Source organism: Bombina bombina, chromosome 2 (assembly GCF_027579735.1).
Source record: "Bombina bombina isolate aBomBom1 chromosome 2, aBomBom1.pri, whole genome shotgun sequence".
NCBI classification, from domain to species: Eukaryota; Metazoa; Chordata; class Amphibia; order Anura; family Bombinatoridae; genus Bombina; species Bombina bombina.
In genome coordinates, this window is record NC_069500.1 from 306,512,511 (window position 1) to 306,528,602 (window position 16,092).

At 40.7% G+C, this 16,092-nt stretch overlaps 1 protein-coding gene across 1 annotated transcript in view; it reads right to left on the minus strand.

Annotated features, from left to right (window-relative positions):
* Positions 1-2,734: 2,734 nt before the first annotated feature.
* LOC128648765 (alpha-aminoadipic semialdehyde dehydrogenase-like) overlaps positions 2,735-16,092 on the minus strand; it is a 283,737-nt gene continuing 270,379 nt past the window's right edge. The window contains 1 exon segment of the mRNA XM_053701624.1: positions 2,735-3,201. Coding sequence (XP_053557599.1) covers positions 3,117-3,201 — 85 coding nt within the window. The 3' untranslated portion in view covers positions 2,735-3,116.

Sequence of the window (16,092 nt, forward strand, 5' to 3'; positions counted from 1 at the left end):
TTGGTAGAACCAGCATCAGGCAGCGTCTTTCCAGTAGTAGATTCTGATCCAGGGTCAGGATGTGACATCTTGCAATATGTAATAGAAAAAACAACATATAAAGCAAAATTATCAAATTCCTTAAATGACAGTTTCAGGAATGGGAAAAAATGCAAAATAACAAGCTTCTAGTAACCAGAAGCAATGAAAAACTGAGACTTAAATAATGTTAGAAAAAAGTGGAACAAAAAAGACGCCCACATTTTTGGCGCCAAGTATGACACCCACATTATTGGCGCCAAGTACAACGCCCATATTTTTTGGCGCCAAGTATGACGCCACATCCTCTGACGCCGAAACCGACGCCCACATTTTTTGGCGCAAAAAAACGTCTGAATACACATGCGTCAAAAAAACAACTTCCGGCGTCAACTACGGCGCCGAAAATGACAAAATTTTGCACCAAAAAACTTCGCGCCAAGAATGACGCAATAAAATGAAGCATTTTCTGCCCCCGTGAGCCTAACAGCCCGCAGGGAAAAATAGTCAATTGAAAATTTTCAAGGTAAGAAAAAATATTTATTCATATGCATTATCCCAAATAATGAAACTGACAGTCTGAATAAAGGAATACTGATTATCCTGAATCATGGCAAATATAAGTTTAAAGACATATATTTAGAACTTTACATATAAAGTGCCCAACCATAGCTTAGAGTGTCACAAAAAATAAGACTTACTTACCCCAGGACACTCATCTACATATAGCAGATAGCCAAACCAGTACTGAAACGAGAATCAGTAGAGGTAATGGTATATAAGAGTATATCGTCGATCTGAAAAGGGAGGTTGGAGAAGAAATCTCTACGACCGATAACAGAGAACCTATGAAATAGATCCCCTAGAGGAAGACCATGGTATTCAAATAGGCAATACTCTCTTCACATCCCTCTGACATTCACTGCACTCTGAGAGGAAACCCGGGCTTCAACCTGCTGCGAAGCGCATATCAACGTAGAATCTAGCACAAACTTACTTCACCACCTCCATGGGTGGCAAAGTTTGTAAAACTGAATTGTGGGTGTGGTGAGGGATGTATTTATAGGCATTTTAAGGTTTGGGAAACTTTGCCCCTCCTGGTAGGAATGTATATCCCATACGTCACTAGCTCATGGACTCTTGCTAATTACATGAAAGAAATTTAACTTTGCCTGCATCCATTAGTGCAGGGTGTCTCTGTGTTAAAGTAAAACTGTTTCTTATGCGTATTGTTTGATATCACCCTTTTGAAAAAAATCTTTCTAACGAATATATAATCTACATAGTGATCTGCATTGATATTAACAAAATTGTAACTTTATCTGCATCCGTTAGTGCAGGGTGTCTCTGTGTTAAAGTAAAACTGTTTCTTATGCGTATTGTTTGATAACAAATGTCAATGTAGAACAAGTGAATATAAAGAAGGTACCTAATCTTTGCAGTACTAAGAGGTTCTGTAACAGTGTAAAATATTCCTTTTTATCCGATTTAATCAACTAACAACATAATAGTGTGTCTTACTGGTATTGTGAGATTGTGATGTCATATTTCTTCAATTATTTCAGATAAGATAAACAGAGAGTGTACATGCATACAATTCTAAGTGAATAAACAATAGTAGTTTGAAAATTATATACAACTGAAAGTTTATAATGTGAAATAAATTTATGTTAATATAAAGTGAGAACAATGTGATATGTAATGCTATGTATCAAAAAATAATAAACATAATGTAATGTAAGAGTATTTCTCTAAAAAAAAAAAAATAGTGGGTACTAATTATGAATGGTTGGCTAGGTTAAGCGACAATTCGCTAGATTAACACCATTCATAATTAGTACCCACTATTTATTTTTTTTAGAAATGTTCATCCTGCTGCAGGATCAGTGTAGCTGGGTCACTGTGATTCCCCAGCCTGCCTCAATCAGCACATAGGTGCTGCTCCCTATGTGAGTATACAGTCTTCAAGTTTGTCCATTTGTGCCATTTATATTACATTATTGCACTAGGATGTGCTCCCCCATCTCTCTCTTGATTTCTTGTTCAGATTCTACATTTGTTTCCATTGAAGCTCCATCATCCAATTGCTGGATTAGTGTAGCTGGGTCACTGTGATTCCCCAGCCTGCCCCAATCAGCACATAGGTGCTGCTTATTTTTGTGAGTATTTTTCTTGCACAAATTCTATTTTTTTTGTTAATTATCTTGCAATATTGCACTAGGAGGCGCTCTTTTCTTTGTGATTAATTTTCACAGATGTTCGGTATATCCCATACGTCACTAGCTCATGGACTCTTGCCAATTACATGAAAGAAAAGTCCATTTAATGGCGAGAAAAACAGTATATAATACTGTATGTGTAGGTACAGTAAATGAGTAAGAGTAAAATTACAGCTAAACACAAACACCGCAGAAATGTAAAAATAGCCCTTGTCCTTAAGGGTAAGAAAATTGAAAAATGGTCTGGTCATTAAGGGGTTAACTAGGAGAAAGGCCCCAAAAGGATTATTTTTATTTCCCAAATGCATTTAAAATGTAACATCCTCTCTTCAAAAACAGCTAGATAATAATTATTAGATACACACACCAATTATATGCCTAGTAAGAAAAGTTTATCAATTGATTTATCAACAAAAATCCCTATAGACTTTAATAGTCAATTTTGTAGAAAGACATGGCTAGATCAATGTGTTATAAGCAAAAACAGAACACATCCACAGTATATAAATATGCATTTTATGTTGAGAAATGTCTAGTAGATGATCTTGCAATAATGATCACATAAAATTAAACAGAGTTGGTAAAAATAAACTTTATTTTTCTTCTATGGAAGAAACAAATGTATGGAGGAGGCATTCCTACATAAGCCATTGAGAATATTGTGAAGAAGTCTGGTGCAATAGTTGCCAGGTATATTTGCTTTTTGTTTACAGACACCTGCTGTAGTTTTTTTTTTGTTCGGATTACAAAATCAAGTAATGCATTAGAGAGATTTACTTTTATAAAGAAAATATTTGTCAACTATGAAGTGAGGAGCTGCGGCAGATTTTTGCAGATAGAAATCTTCCAGTTTGTGGATTTCTTAGTTGTCTTGAAATATCAGCCTGTTTCACTGCCATCTAGTGGCTGTTCACTGAACTTTATTCCTTGTGCCAGTGGCAAATCTTTACTGTAATTTATAGTGCTAAGGAAAAATAAAACATTTTTTAATTTATTTATTAGAACATGAATAATTTAATTGATGATCATATACATAGAATCAGTACGTATACTTTACATTTGATGGTTGTGGTACAATGCATCTAAAAACAAAATGTATGCTTACCTGATAAATTTCTTTCTTTCTTGACACGGTGAGTCCACGGATCATCATCAATTACTGTTGGGAATATCACTGCTGGCCAGCAGGAGGAGGCAAAGAGCACCACAGCAGAGCTGTTAAGTATCACTTCCCTTCCTACACACCCAGTCATTCAACTGAAGGAAAAAGGAGAGAAAGGAAATAACACAAGGTGCAGAGGTTTATATAAAAACCTGTCTGAAAAAAACAGGGAGGGCCGTGGACTCACCGTGTCAAGAAATAAATACATTTATCAGGTAAGCATAAATGTTGTTTTCTTTCTAATGACATGGGCCTAGATTTAGAGTTCGGCGGTAGCCGTCAAAACCAGCGTTAGAGGCTCCTAACGCTGGTTTTGGCCGCCCGCTGGTATTTGGAGTCAGTGATTAAAGGGTCTAACGCTCACTTTTCAGCCGCGACTTTTCCATACCGCAGATCCCCCTACGCCATTTGCGTAGCCTATCTTTTCAATGGGATCTTCCTAACGCCGGTATTTAGAGTCGTTTCTGAAGTGAGCGTTAGAGCTCTAACGACAAGATTCCAGCCGCCTGAAAATAGCAGGAGTTAAGAGCTTTCTGGCTAACGCCGGTTTATAAAGCTCTTAACTACTGTACCCTAAAGTACACTAACACCCATAAACTACCTATGTACCCCTAAACCGAGCTCCCCCCACATCGCCGCCACTCGATTAAAATTTTTAACCCCTAATCTGCCGACCGCCACCTACGTTATACTTATGTACCCCTAATCTGCTGCCCCTAACACCGCCGACCCCTGTATTATATCTATTAACCCCTAACTTGCCCCCCACAACGTCGCCGCAAGCTACTTACAATAATTAACCCCTAATCTTCCGACCGCAAATCGCCGCCACCTACGTTATCCCTATGTACCCCTAATCTGCTACCCCTAACATCGCCGACCCCTATGTTATATTTATTAACCCCTAATCTGCCCCCCTCAACGTCGCCGACACCTACCTACACTTATTAACCCCTAATCTGCCGAGCGGACCTGAGCGCTACTATAATAAATGTATTAACCCCTAATCCGCCTCACTAACCCTATCATAAATAGTATTAACCCCTAATCTGCCCTCCCTAACATCGCCGACACCTACCTTCAATTATTAACCCCTAATCTGCCGACCGGAGCTCACCGCTATTCTAATAAATGTATTAACCCCTAAAGCTAAGTCTAACCCTAACACTAACACCCCCCTAAGTTAAATATAATTTTTATCTAACGAAATAAATTAACTCTTATTAAATAAATAATTCCTATTTAAAGCTAAATACTTACCTGTAAAATACATCCTAATATAGCTACAATATAAATTATAATTATATTATAGCTATTTTAGGATTAATATTTATTTTACAGGCAACTTTGTAATTATTTTAACCAGGTACAATAGCTATTAAATAGTTAAGAACTATTTAATAGTTACCTAGTTAAAATAATAACAAATTTACCTGTAAAATAAATCCTAACCTAAGATATAATTAAACCTAACACTACCCTATCAATAAAATAATTAAATAAACTACCTACAATTACCTACAATTAACCTAACACTACACTATCAATAAATTAATTAAACACAATTGCTACAAATAAATACAATTAAATAAACTAGCTAAAGTACAAAAAATAAAAAAGAACTAAGTTACAGAAAATAATAAAATATTTACAAACATAAGAAAAATATTACAACAATTTTAAACTAATTACACCTACTCTAAGCCCCCTAATAAAATAACAAAGCCCCCCAAAATAAAAAATTCCCTACCCTATTCTAAAATACAAATATTACAAGCTCTTTTACCTTACCAGCCCTGAACAGGGCCCTTTGCGGGGCATGCCCCAAGAATTTCAGCTCTTTTGCCTGTAAAAAAAAACATACAATACCCCCCCCCAACATTACAACCCACCACCCACATACCCCTAATCTAACCCAAACCCCCCTTAAATAAACCTAACACTAATCCCCTGAAGATCTTCCTACCTTGTCTTCACCATACCAGGTTCACCGATCCGTCCTGGCTCCAAGATCTTCATCCAACCCAAGCAGGGGTTGGCGATCCATAATCCGGTGCTCCAAAGTCTTCCTCCTATCCGGCAAGAAGAGGACATCCGGACCGGCAAACATCTTCTCCAAGCGGCATCTTCTATCTTCTTCCATCCGATGACGACCGGCTCCATCTTGAAGACCTCCAGCGCGGATCCATCCTCTTCTTCCGACGACTAGACGACGAATGACGGTTCCTTTAAGGGACGTCATCCAAGATGGCGTCCCTCGAATTCCGATTGGCTGATAGGATTCTATCAGCCAATCGGAATTAAGGTAGGAATTTTCTGATTGGCTGATGGAATCAGCCAATCAGAATATAGTTCAATCCGATTGGCTGATCCAATCAGCCAATCAGATTGAGCTCGCATTCTATTGGCTGTTCCGATCAGCCAATAGAATGCGAGCTCAATCTGATTGGCTGATTGGATCAGCCAATCGGATTGAACTATATTCTGATTGGCTGATTCCATCAGCCAATCAGAAAATTCCTACCTTAATTCCGATTGGCTGATAGAATCCTATCAGCCAATCGGAATTCGAGGGACGCCATCTTGGATGACGTCCCTTAAAGGAACCGTCATTCGTCGTCTAGTCGTCGGAAGAAGAGGATGGATCCGCGCTGGAGGTCTTCAAGATGGAGCCGGTCGTCATCGGATGGAAGAAGATAGAAGATGCCGCTTGGAGAAGATGTTTGCCGGTCCGGATGTCCTCTTCTTGCCGGATAGGAGGAAGACTTTGGAGCACCGGATTATGGATCGCCAACCCCTGCTTGGGTTGGATGAAGATCTTGGAGCCAGGACGGATCGGTGAACCTGGTATGGTGAAGACAAGGTAGGAAGATCTTCAGGGGATTAGTGTTAGGTTTATTTAAGGGGGGTTTGGGTTAGATTAGGGGTATGTGGGTGGTGGGTTGTAATGTTGGGGGGGGGGGTATTGTATGTTTTTTTTTACAGGCAAAAGAGCTGAAATTCTTGGGGCATGCCCCGCAAAGGGCCCTGTTCAGGGCTGGTAAGGTAAAAGAGCTTGTAATATTTGTATTTTAGAATAGGGTAGGGAATTTTTTATTTTGGGGGGCTTTGTTATTTTATTAGGGGGCTTAGAGTAGGTGTAATTAGTTTAAAATTGTTGTAATATTTTTCTTATGTTTGTAAATATTTTATTATTTTCTGTAACTTAGTTCTTTTTTATTTTTTGTACTTTAGCTAGTTTATTTAATTGTATTTATTTGTAGCAATTGTGTTTAATTAATTTATTGATAGTGTAGTGTTAGGTTAATTGTAGGTAATTGTAGGTAGTTTATTTAATTATTTTATTGATAGGGTAGTGTTAGGTTTAATTATATCTTAGGTTAGGATTTATTTTACAGGTAAATTTGTTATTACTTTAACTAGGTAACTATTAAATAGTTCTTAACTATTTAATAGCTATTGTACCTGGTTAAAATAATTACAAAGTTGCCTGTAAAATAAATATTAATCCTAAAATAGCTATAATATAATTATAATTTATATTGTAGCTATATTAGGATGTATTTTACAGGTAAGTATTTAGCTTTAAATAGGAATTATTTATTTAATAAGAGTTAATTTATTTCGTTAGATAAAAATTATATTTAACTTAGGGGGGTGTTAGTGTTAGGGTTAGACTTAGCTTTAGGGGTTAATACATTTATTAGAATAGCGGTGAGCTCCGGTCGGCAGATTAGGGGTTAATAATTGAAGGTAGGTGTCGGCGATGTTAGGGAGGGCAGATTAGGGGTTAATACTATTTATGATAGGGTTAGTGAGGCGGATTAGGGGTTAATAACTTTATTATAGTAGCGCTCAGGTCCGCTCGGCAGATTAGGGGTTAATAAGTGTAGGCAGGTGTCGGCGACGTTGTGGGGGGCAGATTAGGGGTTAATAAATATAACATAGGGGTCGGCGATGTTAGGGCAGCAGATTAGGGGTACATAGGGATAAAGTCGGTGGCGGCGGTTTACGGAGCGGCAGATTAGGGGTTAAAAGTGTAATGCAGGGGTCAGCGATAGCGGGGGCGGCAGATTAGGGGTTAATAAGTGTAAGGTTAGGGGTGTTTAGACTCGGGGTACATGTTAGAGTGTTAGGTGCAGACGTAGGAAGTGTTTCCCCATAGGAAACAATGGGGCTGCGTTAGGAGCTGAACGCTGCTTTTTTGCAGGTGTTAGGTTTTTTTTCAGCTCAAACTGCCCCATTGTTTCCTATGGGAGAATCGTGCACGAGCACGTTTTTGATGCCGGCCGCGTCCGTAAGCAACTCTGGTATCGAGAGTTGCATTTGCGGTAAATATGCTCTACGCTCCTTTTTTGGAGCCTAACGCAGCATTTGTTTGAACTCTCGATACCAGAGTTAAATTTATGGTGCGGCCAGAAAAAAACCCGCGGAGCGTTAACAGCCCTTTTACCGCCGAACTCCAAATCTAGGCCATGGTGAGTACACGGATCATCATCAATTACTGTTGGGAATCAATACCCAAGCTAGAGGACACAGATGATACGGGAGGGACAAGACAGGTAAACTAAACAGAAGGCACCACTGCTTGCAGAACCTTTCTCCCAAAAAGAAACCCCACCCGAGGCAAAAGTATCAATTTCATAGATTTTAGAAAAAGTGTGCAAAGAAGACCAAGTCGCAGCCTTACAAATCAGTTCTACTGGGGTCTCATTCTTGAAGACCCAAGCAGGAATGAGCCGAAATTCTCTCAAAAGGCTGCTGTCCAGCAGACTCATATGCCAAATGAATAACACTTCTCAACCACAGAGAAGTAGCTGTACTTTCTGACCTTTACGTCTAACAGAAAGGCAAACAAACAAGGCAGAATACTAACGAAAATCCTTTGAAGCCTGTGAAAAAAACGAGCACGCACAACGTTTAAGTTGTGTAGCAACCCTTCCTTATGAGAAGAAGGCTAGGGCAGGTAGAAGGAACAACAATTTCCTGATTAATATGCTTGTCCGAAACAACTCTAGGAAGAAAACCAAACTTGGCACAGAGAACTGCCTTATCCGATGAAATAAGAGATAAGGAGAGTCGCACCGCAAGGTTGAAAGTTCAGAAACTCTCTGAGTAGAAGAAATAGCAATAGAAAACAAAATCCTTTCAAGATAATAACTTAATATCTATGGAATGCAGAGGCTCCAACGGAGCCTGATGTAAAACTTTAAGAACAAGGTTAAGACTCCAAGGTGGAGCAACTAATTTAAACACAGGCATGATACTGACCAGAGCCTGAAAAGGATTGTACAACTGGCACGCCAGACACTTGAGTAGAAAAAAGGAAATTTATGCTTACCTGATAAATTTATTTCTTTTACGATATGACGAGTCCACGGATTTCATCCTTACTTATGGGATATCGTCTCCTGGTCAGCAGGAGGAGGCAAAGAGCTCCACAGCAGAGCTGCATGAATAGCTCCTCCCTTCCCCCCAACCCAGTCATTCGACCGAAGTTAGGAAGAGAAAGGAAAAGCCAAGGAGCAGAGGTGACTGAAGTTTAACAAAAATAAAAACCCGTCTTTAGAAAAAAACGAGAGGGAGGGCCGTGGACTCGTCATATCGTAAAATAAATAAATTTATCAGGTAAGCATAAAATTTCCTTTTCTTTTACAAGATATGACGTGTCCACGGATTTCATCCTTACTTATGGGATACAATACCTAAGCTATAGGACATGGATGAAAGGGAGGGACAAGACAGGAACCTAAACGGAAGGCACCACTGCTTGAAGAACCTTTCTCCCAAAAACAGCCTCAGACGAGGCAAAAGTATCAAATTTGTAAAATTTGTAAAAAGTGTGAAGAGACAACCAAGTTGCAGCCTTGCAAATCTGTTCAACAGACGCATAGTTTTTAAATGCCCATGAGGAAGCCACAGTCCTAGTAGAATGAGCCGTAATTCGTTCTGGAGGCTGCTGTCCAGCAGTCTCATATGCAACACGGATGATACTCTTCAGCCAAAGAGAAAGAGAGGTAGCCGTAGCTTTCTGTCCCCTACGTTTCCCAGCAAAAACAACAAATAATGAAGATGTTTGACAAAAATCCTTAGTCGCCTGCAAGTAGAACTTCAAGGCATGGACTACATCCAAATTATGTAGCAGACGCTCCTTCTTAGAAGAAGGGTTAGGACACAAGGAAGGAACAACAATTTCCTGATTAATTTTCTTGTTAGAAACAACTTTAGGAAGAAAACCAGGTTTGGTACGTAACACCACCTTATCTGAATGGAAAATAAGATAAGGAGAATCACATTGTAATGCTGAAAGCTCAGAAACCCTGCGAGCAGAAGAAATAGCAACCAAAAATAAAACTTTCCAAGATAATAACTTAATATCTATGGAATGCATAGGTTCAAACGGAACCCCTTGAAGAACAATAAGAACTAAATTCAAGCTCCAACACAGGTCTGATTCTAGTCAGGGCCTGACAAAAAGATTGAATATCTGGAACATCTGCCAGACGCTTGTGTAGCAAAATAGACAAAGCAGAAATCTGTCCTTTTAAGGAACTTGCTGACAACCCTTTCTCCAATCCTTCTTGGAGAAAAGATAAAATCCTGGGAATCCTAACCTTACTCCATGAGTAGCCCTTGGATTCGCACCAATAAAGATATTTACGCCATATCTTATGGTAAATCTTTCTAGAATCAAGGTATCAATGACCGCATCAGATACCTTGATTCAGGTACATCAGAGAGTCATATATTGACCCTCCTGGATCAATGGAAGAATTGTCCGAATAGTCTCCATCTTGAAGGATGGAACTCTGAGAAACTTGTTTAGACTTTTGAGATCTAAAATGGGTCGGAACGTTCATACTTTTTTGGGAACCACAAAAAGATTTGAGTAAAACCCCTGCCCCTGTTCCTGTATTGGAACGGGACAAATTACTCCCATAGTGGAGAGGTCTTTTACACAACGTAAGAACACCTCTCTTTTTATCTGGTCTACAAACAATCGTGAAAGAAGGAACCTTCCCCTTGGGGAGGAATTTTTTAACTCCAATTGATACCCTTGAGACACGATTTCTAGTGTCCAGGGATCCTGAACGTCTCTTATCCAAGCTTGGACAAAGAGAGAAAGTCTGCCCCGTACTAGATCCGGTCCCGGATCGGGGGCCGCCCCTTCATGCTGTCTTGGTAGCAGCGGCAGGCTTCTTGGGTTGTTTACCCTTGTTCCAACCCTGGTTAGGTTTCCAGGTGGGTTTGGCTTGAGAAAAAGTCCCTTCCTGTTTAACAGAAGAGGAAGAGGGGATTCCATTGAAGTTTCGAAAGGAACAAAAATTATTCTGTCATCTTTGTTTAGCTGTTTTATCCTGAGGATGGACGTGACCCTTACCTCCCGTAATGTCAGAAATTATCTCCTTCAAGTCAGGCCCAAACAGGGTCTTACCCTTGAAAGGAATCGCCAAGAGTGTTGATTTAGAGGACACATCCGCAAATCAAGATTTTAACCATAAGGCTCTGCGTGCTAAAATGGAAAATCCTGAATTCTTAGCCGCCAATTTGGCGATCTGAAAGGCGGCATCCGTAATAAAAGAATTAGTCAGCTTAAGGGCCTTAATTCTATCCATTATTTCTTCTAAAGGAGTCTCAGTCTTAAGGGACTCTTCTAGAGCGTCAAACCAAAGGGCAGCTGCAGTTGTGACTGTTACAATGCAGGCCATCGGTTGTAATAGAAACCCTTGATGAATATAAAGCTATTTTAGAAGACCCTCCAACTTTTTATCCATAGGGTCTTTGAAAGCACAACTGTCCTCAATAGGGATAGTCGTACGCTTAGCCAGGGTAGAGATAGCTCCCTCCACCTTAGGAACCATCTGCCAAGAGTCCCGAACGGTGTCAGCTATAGGGTACATTTTTCTAAAAATAGGGGAAGGGGAGAACGGGATACCCAGTCTCTCCCATTCCCTTGTAATAATTTCCGAAATTCTCTTAGGAACCGGAAACACATCGGAATAAGAAGGGACCTCTAAATATTTGTCCAACTTACTCAATTTCTCTGGAGGGACCACAATAGAGTCACAGTCGTCCAGAGTCACCAAAACTTCTCGTAGCAAGTTTAAATCTGAAGGACATGACGTCCGAGTCTGTCTGGAGTAATGCACTTCCTGAGTCAGACAGTTTCCCCTCAGACAGGGCCTCCCTACCCCCCAATTCAGAGCCCTGGGAAGGTATATCGGAGATAGCTATTAAAGCATCAGAAGTTGCAGGAACCACGTGGGCCTCTGTCCTGCTGCGTTTGCCTTGTAACACTGGCAACATAGAAAAAACATAATTTATGCTTACCTGATAAATTTATTTCTCTTGTAGTGTATCCAGTCCACGGATCATCCATTACTTATGGGATATATTCTCCTTCCCAACAGGAAGTTGTAAGAGTCCACCCACAGCAAAGCTGCTATATAGCTCCTCCCCTAACTGCCATTACCAGTCATTCGACCGAAAACATGCAGAGAAAGGAAAACCATAGGGTGCAGTGGTGACTGTAGTTTAATGGAAAAATTACCTGCCTTAAAGTGACAGGGCGGGCCGTGGACTGGATACACTACAAGAGAAATAAATTTATCAGGTAAGCATAAATTATGTTTTCTCTTGTTAAGTGTATCCAGTCCACGGATCATCCATTACTTATTGGATACCAATACCAAAGCTAAAGTACACGGATGACGGGAGGGACAAGGCAGGTACTTAAACGGAAGTTACCACTGCCTGTAAAAAACCCTTTCTCCCAAAAATAGCCTCCGAAGAAGCAAGGTATCAAATTTGTTAAATTTGAAAAAGTATGAAACGCAGACCAAGACTCCGTCTTGTAATCTGTTCAACAGAAGCCACATTTAAAAAAAGGCCCAAGTGAAAACCACAGCTCTAGTAGAATGAGCTGTAATCCCTTCAGGAGGCTGCTGTCCAGCAGTCTCATAAGCTAAATGAATTATGCTTTTTAACCAAAAAGACAGAGAGGTTGCTGAAGTCCTTTGACCTCTCCTCTGTCCAGAATAGACAACAAACAAGGTGAATGTTTGATGAAAATCTGTAGTAGCTTGTAAGTAAAACTTTAAAACACGAACCACATCCAAATTGTGTAATAGACGTTCCTTCTTTGAAGAAGGATTAGGATACAAGAATGGAACAACAATCTCTTGAGTGATATTCTTGTTAGATACCACCTTAGGTAAAAACCCAGGTTGGTACACAGGACTACCTTATCCGTACGGAGAACCAGATAAGGAGAATCACATTGCAACGCAGATAACTCGGAGACTCTATGAGCCGAGGAAATAGCTACCAAAAAGGAACTTTCCAAGATAGAAGTTTGATATCTATGGAATGAAAAGGTTCAAATGGAACTCCTTGAAGAACCTTAAGAACCAGCTTTAAGCTCCATGGCGGAGCAACATTTTTAACCACAGGCTTGGTTCTAACCAAAGCCTGACCAAATGCCTGAACGTCTAGAATACCTGCCAGACGCTTGTGCAAAAGAATAGACAGAGTAGAAATCTGTCCTTTTAAAGAACTAGCTGACAACCCTTTTCTCAAAATCATCTTGGAGAAAAGATAATATCCTGGGAATCCAGACTTTACTCCATGAGTAACCCTTGGATTCATAACAATAAGATATTTACACCATATCTTATGTTAAATTTTCCTAGAGACAGGCTTTTATGCCTGTATTAAGGTATCAATTACTGACTCGGAGAAGCCATGCTTTGATAACATCAAGCGTTCTGTCTCCAGGCAGTCCATCTCAGATTAGTTATATTTAGAAGGTTGAAAAGACCCTGAGGTAGAGGGTCCTGTCTCAGAAGCAGAGACCGTGGTGGAAAGGATGACATGTCCACCAGATCTGCATACCAGGTCCTGCGTGGCCACGCAGGCGCTGTCAAAAGCACCAAAGCACTCTCCTGCTTGATCTTGTGCAAACCCCTCCGGAGGGAATTCCCACTCCCCCGGATGAAAAGTCTGACGACTTCGAAAATCTGCCTCCCAGTTCTCAACACCTGGGATAGGGATAGCTTTTAGACAAGAGTGAGTCTCTGTCCAGTGAATTATTTTAAGACTTCTAACATTGCTAGGGAACTTCTGTTCCCCCTTGATGGTTGATGTAAGCCACAGTCGTGATATTGTCCGACTGAAATATGATGTACCTCAGAGTTGCTAACTGAGGCCAAGTCTGAAGAGCATGGAATATCGCTCCCAGTTCCAGAATATTCATTAGAAGGAGGGTCTCCTCCTGAGTCCACTATCCCTGAGCCTTCAGGGAGTTCCAGACTGTATCCCAACCTAAAAGGCTGGCATCTGTTGTAACAATTGTCCCATCTGACCTGCGGAAGGTCATACCCTTGGACAGATGGACCCGAGATAGTCACCAGAGAAGAGAATCTCTGGTTTCTTGGTCCGGATTTAACAAGAGAACAAATCTGTGTAATCCCCGTTCCTCTGGCTGAACATGCATAGTTGCAGTGGTCTGAAATGTAGGCGTGCAAACGGTACTATGTCCCTTGCCGCTACCATTAAGCCGATTACATTCATGTACTGAGCCACCAAAGGGCGCGGATGGAATGAAGAACACGGCAGAAATTTAGAAACTTTGACAACCTGGACTCCGTCAGGTAAATTTTAATTTCTACAAAATCTATCAGAATCCCTAGGAGGGAAACCCTTGATATTGGGGATAGAGAACTCTTTCCTTGATCACTTTCCACCCATGCGATCTCAGAAATGCCAGTACTACGTCCGTATGAGACTTGGCAACTTGGATGTTTGACGCCTGTATCAGGATGTCGTCTAAATAAGGGGCCACTTCTATGCCCCGCGGCCTAAGGACCGCCAAAGTGACCCCAGAACCTCCATAAAGATTCTAGGGGCTGTAGTTAACCCAAAGGAAAGAGCTACAAACTGGTAATGCCTGTCTAGAAAGGCAAACCTGAAAAACCGATGGTGATCTTTATGCATCGTAATGTGAGGATAAGCATCCTTCAAATCCATTGTAGTCCTCTATTGACTCTCCTGGATCATAGTTAAGATGGTACGAATAGTTTCCATCTTAAATGATAGAATTCTAAAGAATTTGTTTAAGATCTTTTAGATCCAAAATAGGTCTGAAGGTTTCCTTTCCTTGGGAACCACAAACCGATTTGAGGAAAACTGTGTCCCTGTTCCTCTATTGGAACTGAATGGGTCACGTACACAATGCAAGAATGTCTCTTTCTTTATCTGGTTTGCAGATAAATGTGAAAGGCAAAAACTCCCCTTTTTTGGGGGGGAAAGCTTTGAAATCCAGAAGATATCTCTGGGGTATAATTTCCAATGCCCAGGGATCCTGGGCATCTCTTGCCCACGCCTGGGCGAAGAATGAAGTCTGCCCCCTATAGGATCCGTTACCAGATAGGGGTCCGTTCCTCATGCTGTTTTTGAGGCAGCAGCAGGCTCCTTGACCTGCTTATCTTTGTTCCAGGTCCGGTTGTCTCCAGACCGCCTTGGACTGAGCAAAAGTTCCCTCTTATTTTGCCTTAGAGGAAGTTGATGCCACACCTGCCTTGAATTTTCGAAAGGCACGAAAATTAGGCCTTTTTTTGTCCCTTGATTTGGACCTGTCCTGAGGAAGGGCATGATCTTTTCCTCCAGTGATATAAGTAATAATCTCCTTCAAACTAGGCCTGAATAGGGTCTGCCCCTTGAAGGGAAGTTAAGTAGCTTATTTATTAAAGTCACGACAGCTGACCATGATATAAGCCATAGCGCTCTGCGCGCCAGTATAGTAAAAAACAGAATTCTTAGCCGTTAGTCTAGTCAAAGGAACAAAGGCATCAGAAAACAAAGGAATTGGCTAGCTTAAGTGCTCTAAGCTTGTCAAATATATTCATCCAATGGAGCCTGTAAAGCCTCATCAAGAGACTCAAACCAGAACGCCGCAGCAGCAGTGACAGGAGCAATGCGTGCAAGGGGCTGCAGGATAAAACCTTGTTGAATAAACATTTTTTATCCATTGGATCTAAAAAAGCACAACAGTCCTCGCCAGAGGTAGTGGTACGCTTAGCTAGAGTAGAAACTCTTCTCTCCACCTTAGGAACTGTCTGCCATAAGTCCCGTGTGGTGGCAACTATTAGAAAACATTCTTCTAAAAAATAGGAGGGGAAGAGAACGGCACACCTGGTCTATCCCATTCCTTATGAAAAATTTTAGTAAACCTCTTTAGGTATTGGAAAAACATAAGTACACACCGGCACTGCATATTATTTATCCAGTCTACACAATTTCTCTGGCACTGCGATTGTACACATTCATTCAGAGCAGCTAAAGCCTCCCTGAGCAACAAGTGGAGGTTCTCAAGCATAAATTTTAAATGTAGAAATATCAGAATCAGGTTAAATCATCTTCCCTGAGTCACAAATATCACCCACAGACTAAGCATATTGTGAGGTAGTATCAGACATGGTTCTTAAAGCGTCTGTATGCTCTGTATCTACCCCCAGAGCTGTTTTGCTTTCCTTTAATTTCAGGTAGTCTGACTAATACTGCTGCCAGTGTATTATACACAACCTTTGCCATGTCTTGTAAAATAAACGCTATGGGCGCCATTGATATACTTGGCGCCATTTGAGCGTGAGTCCCTGGAGCGGGAGTCAAAGGGTCTGACACGTGGGGAGAGTT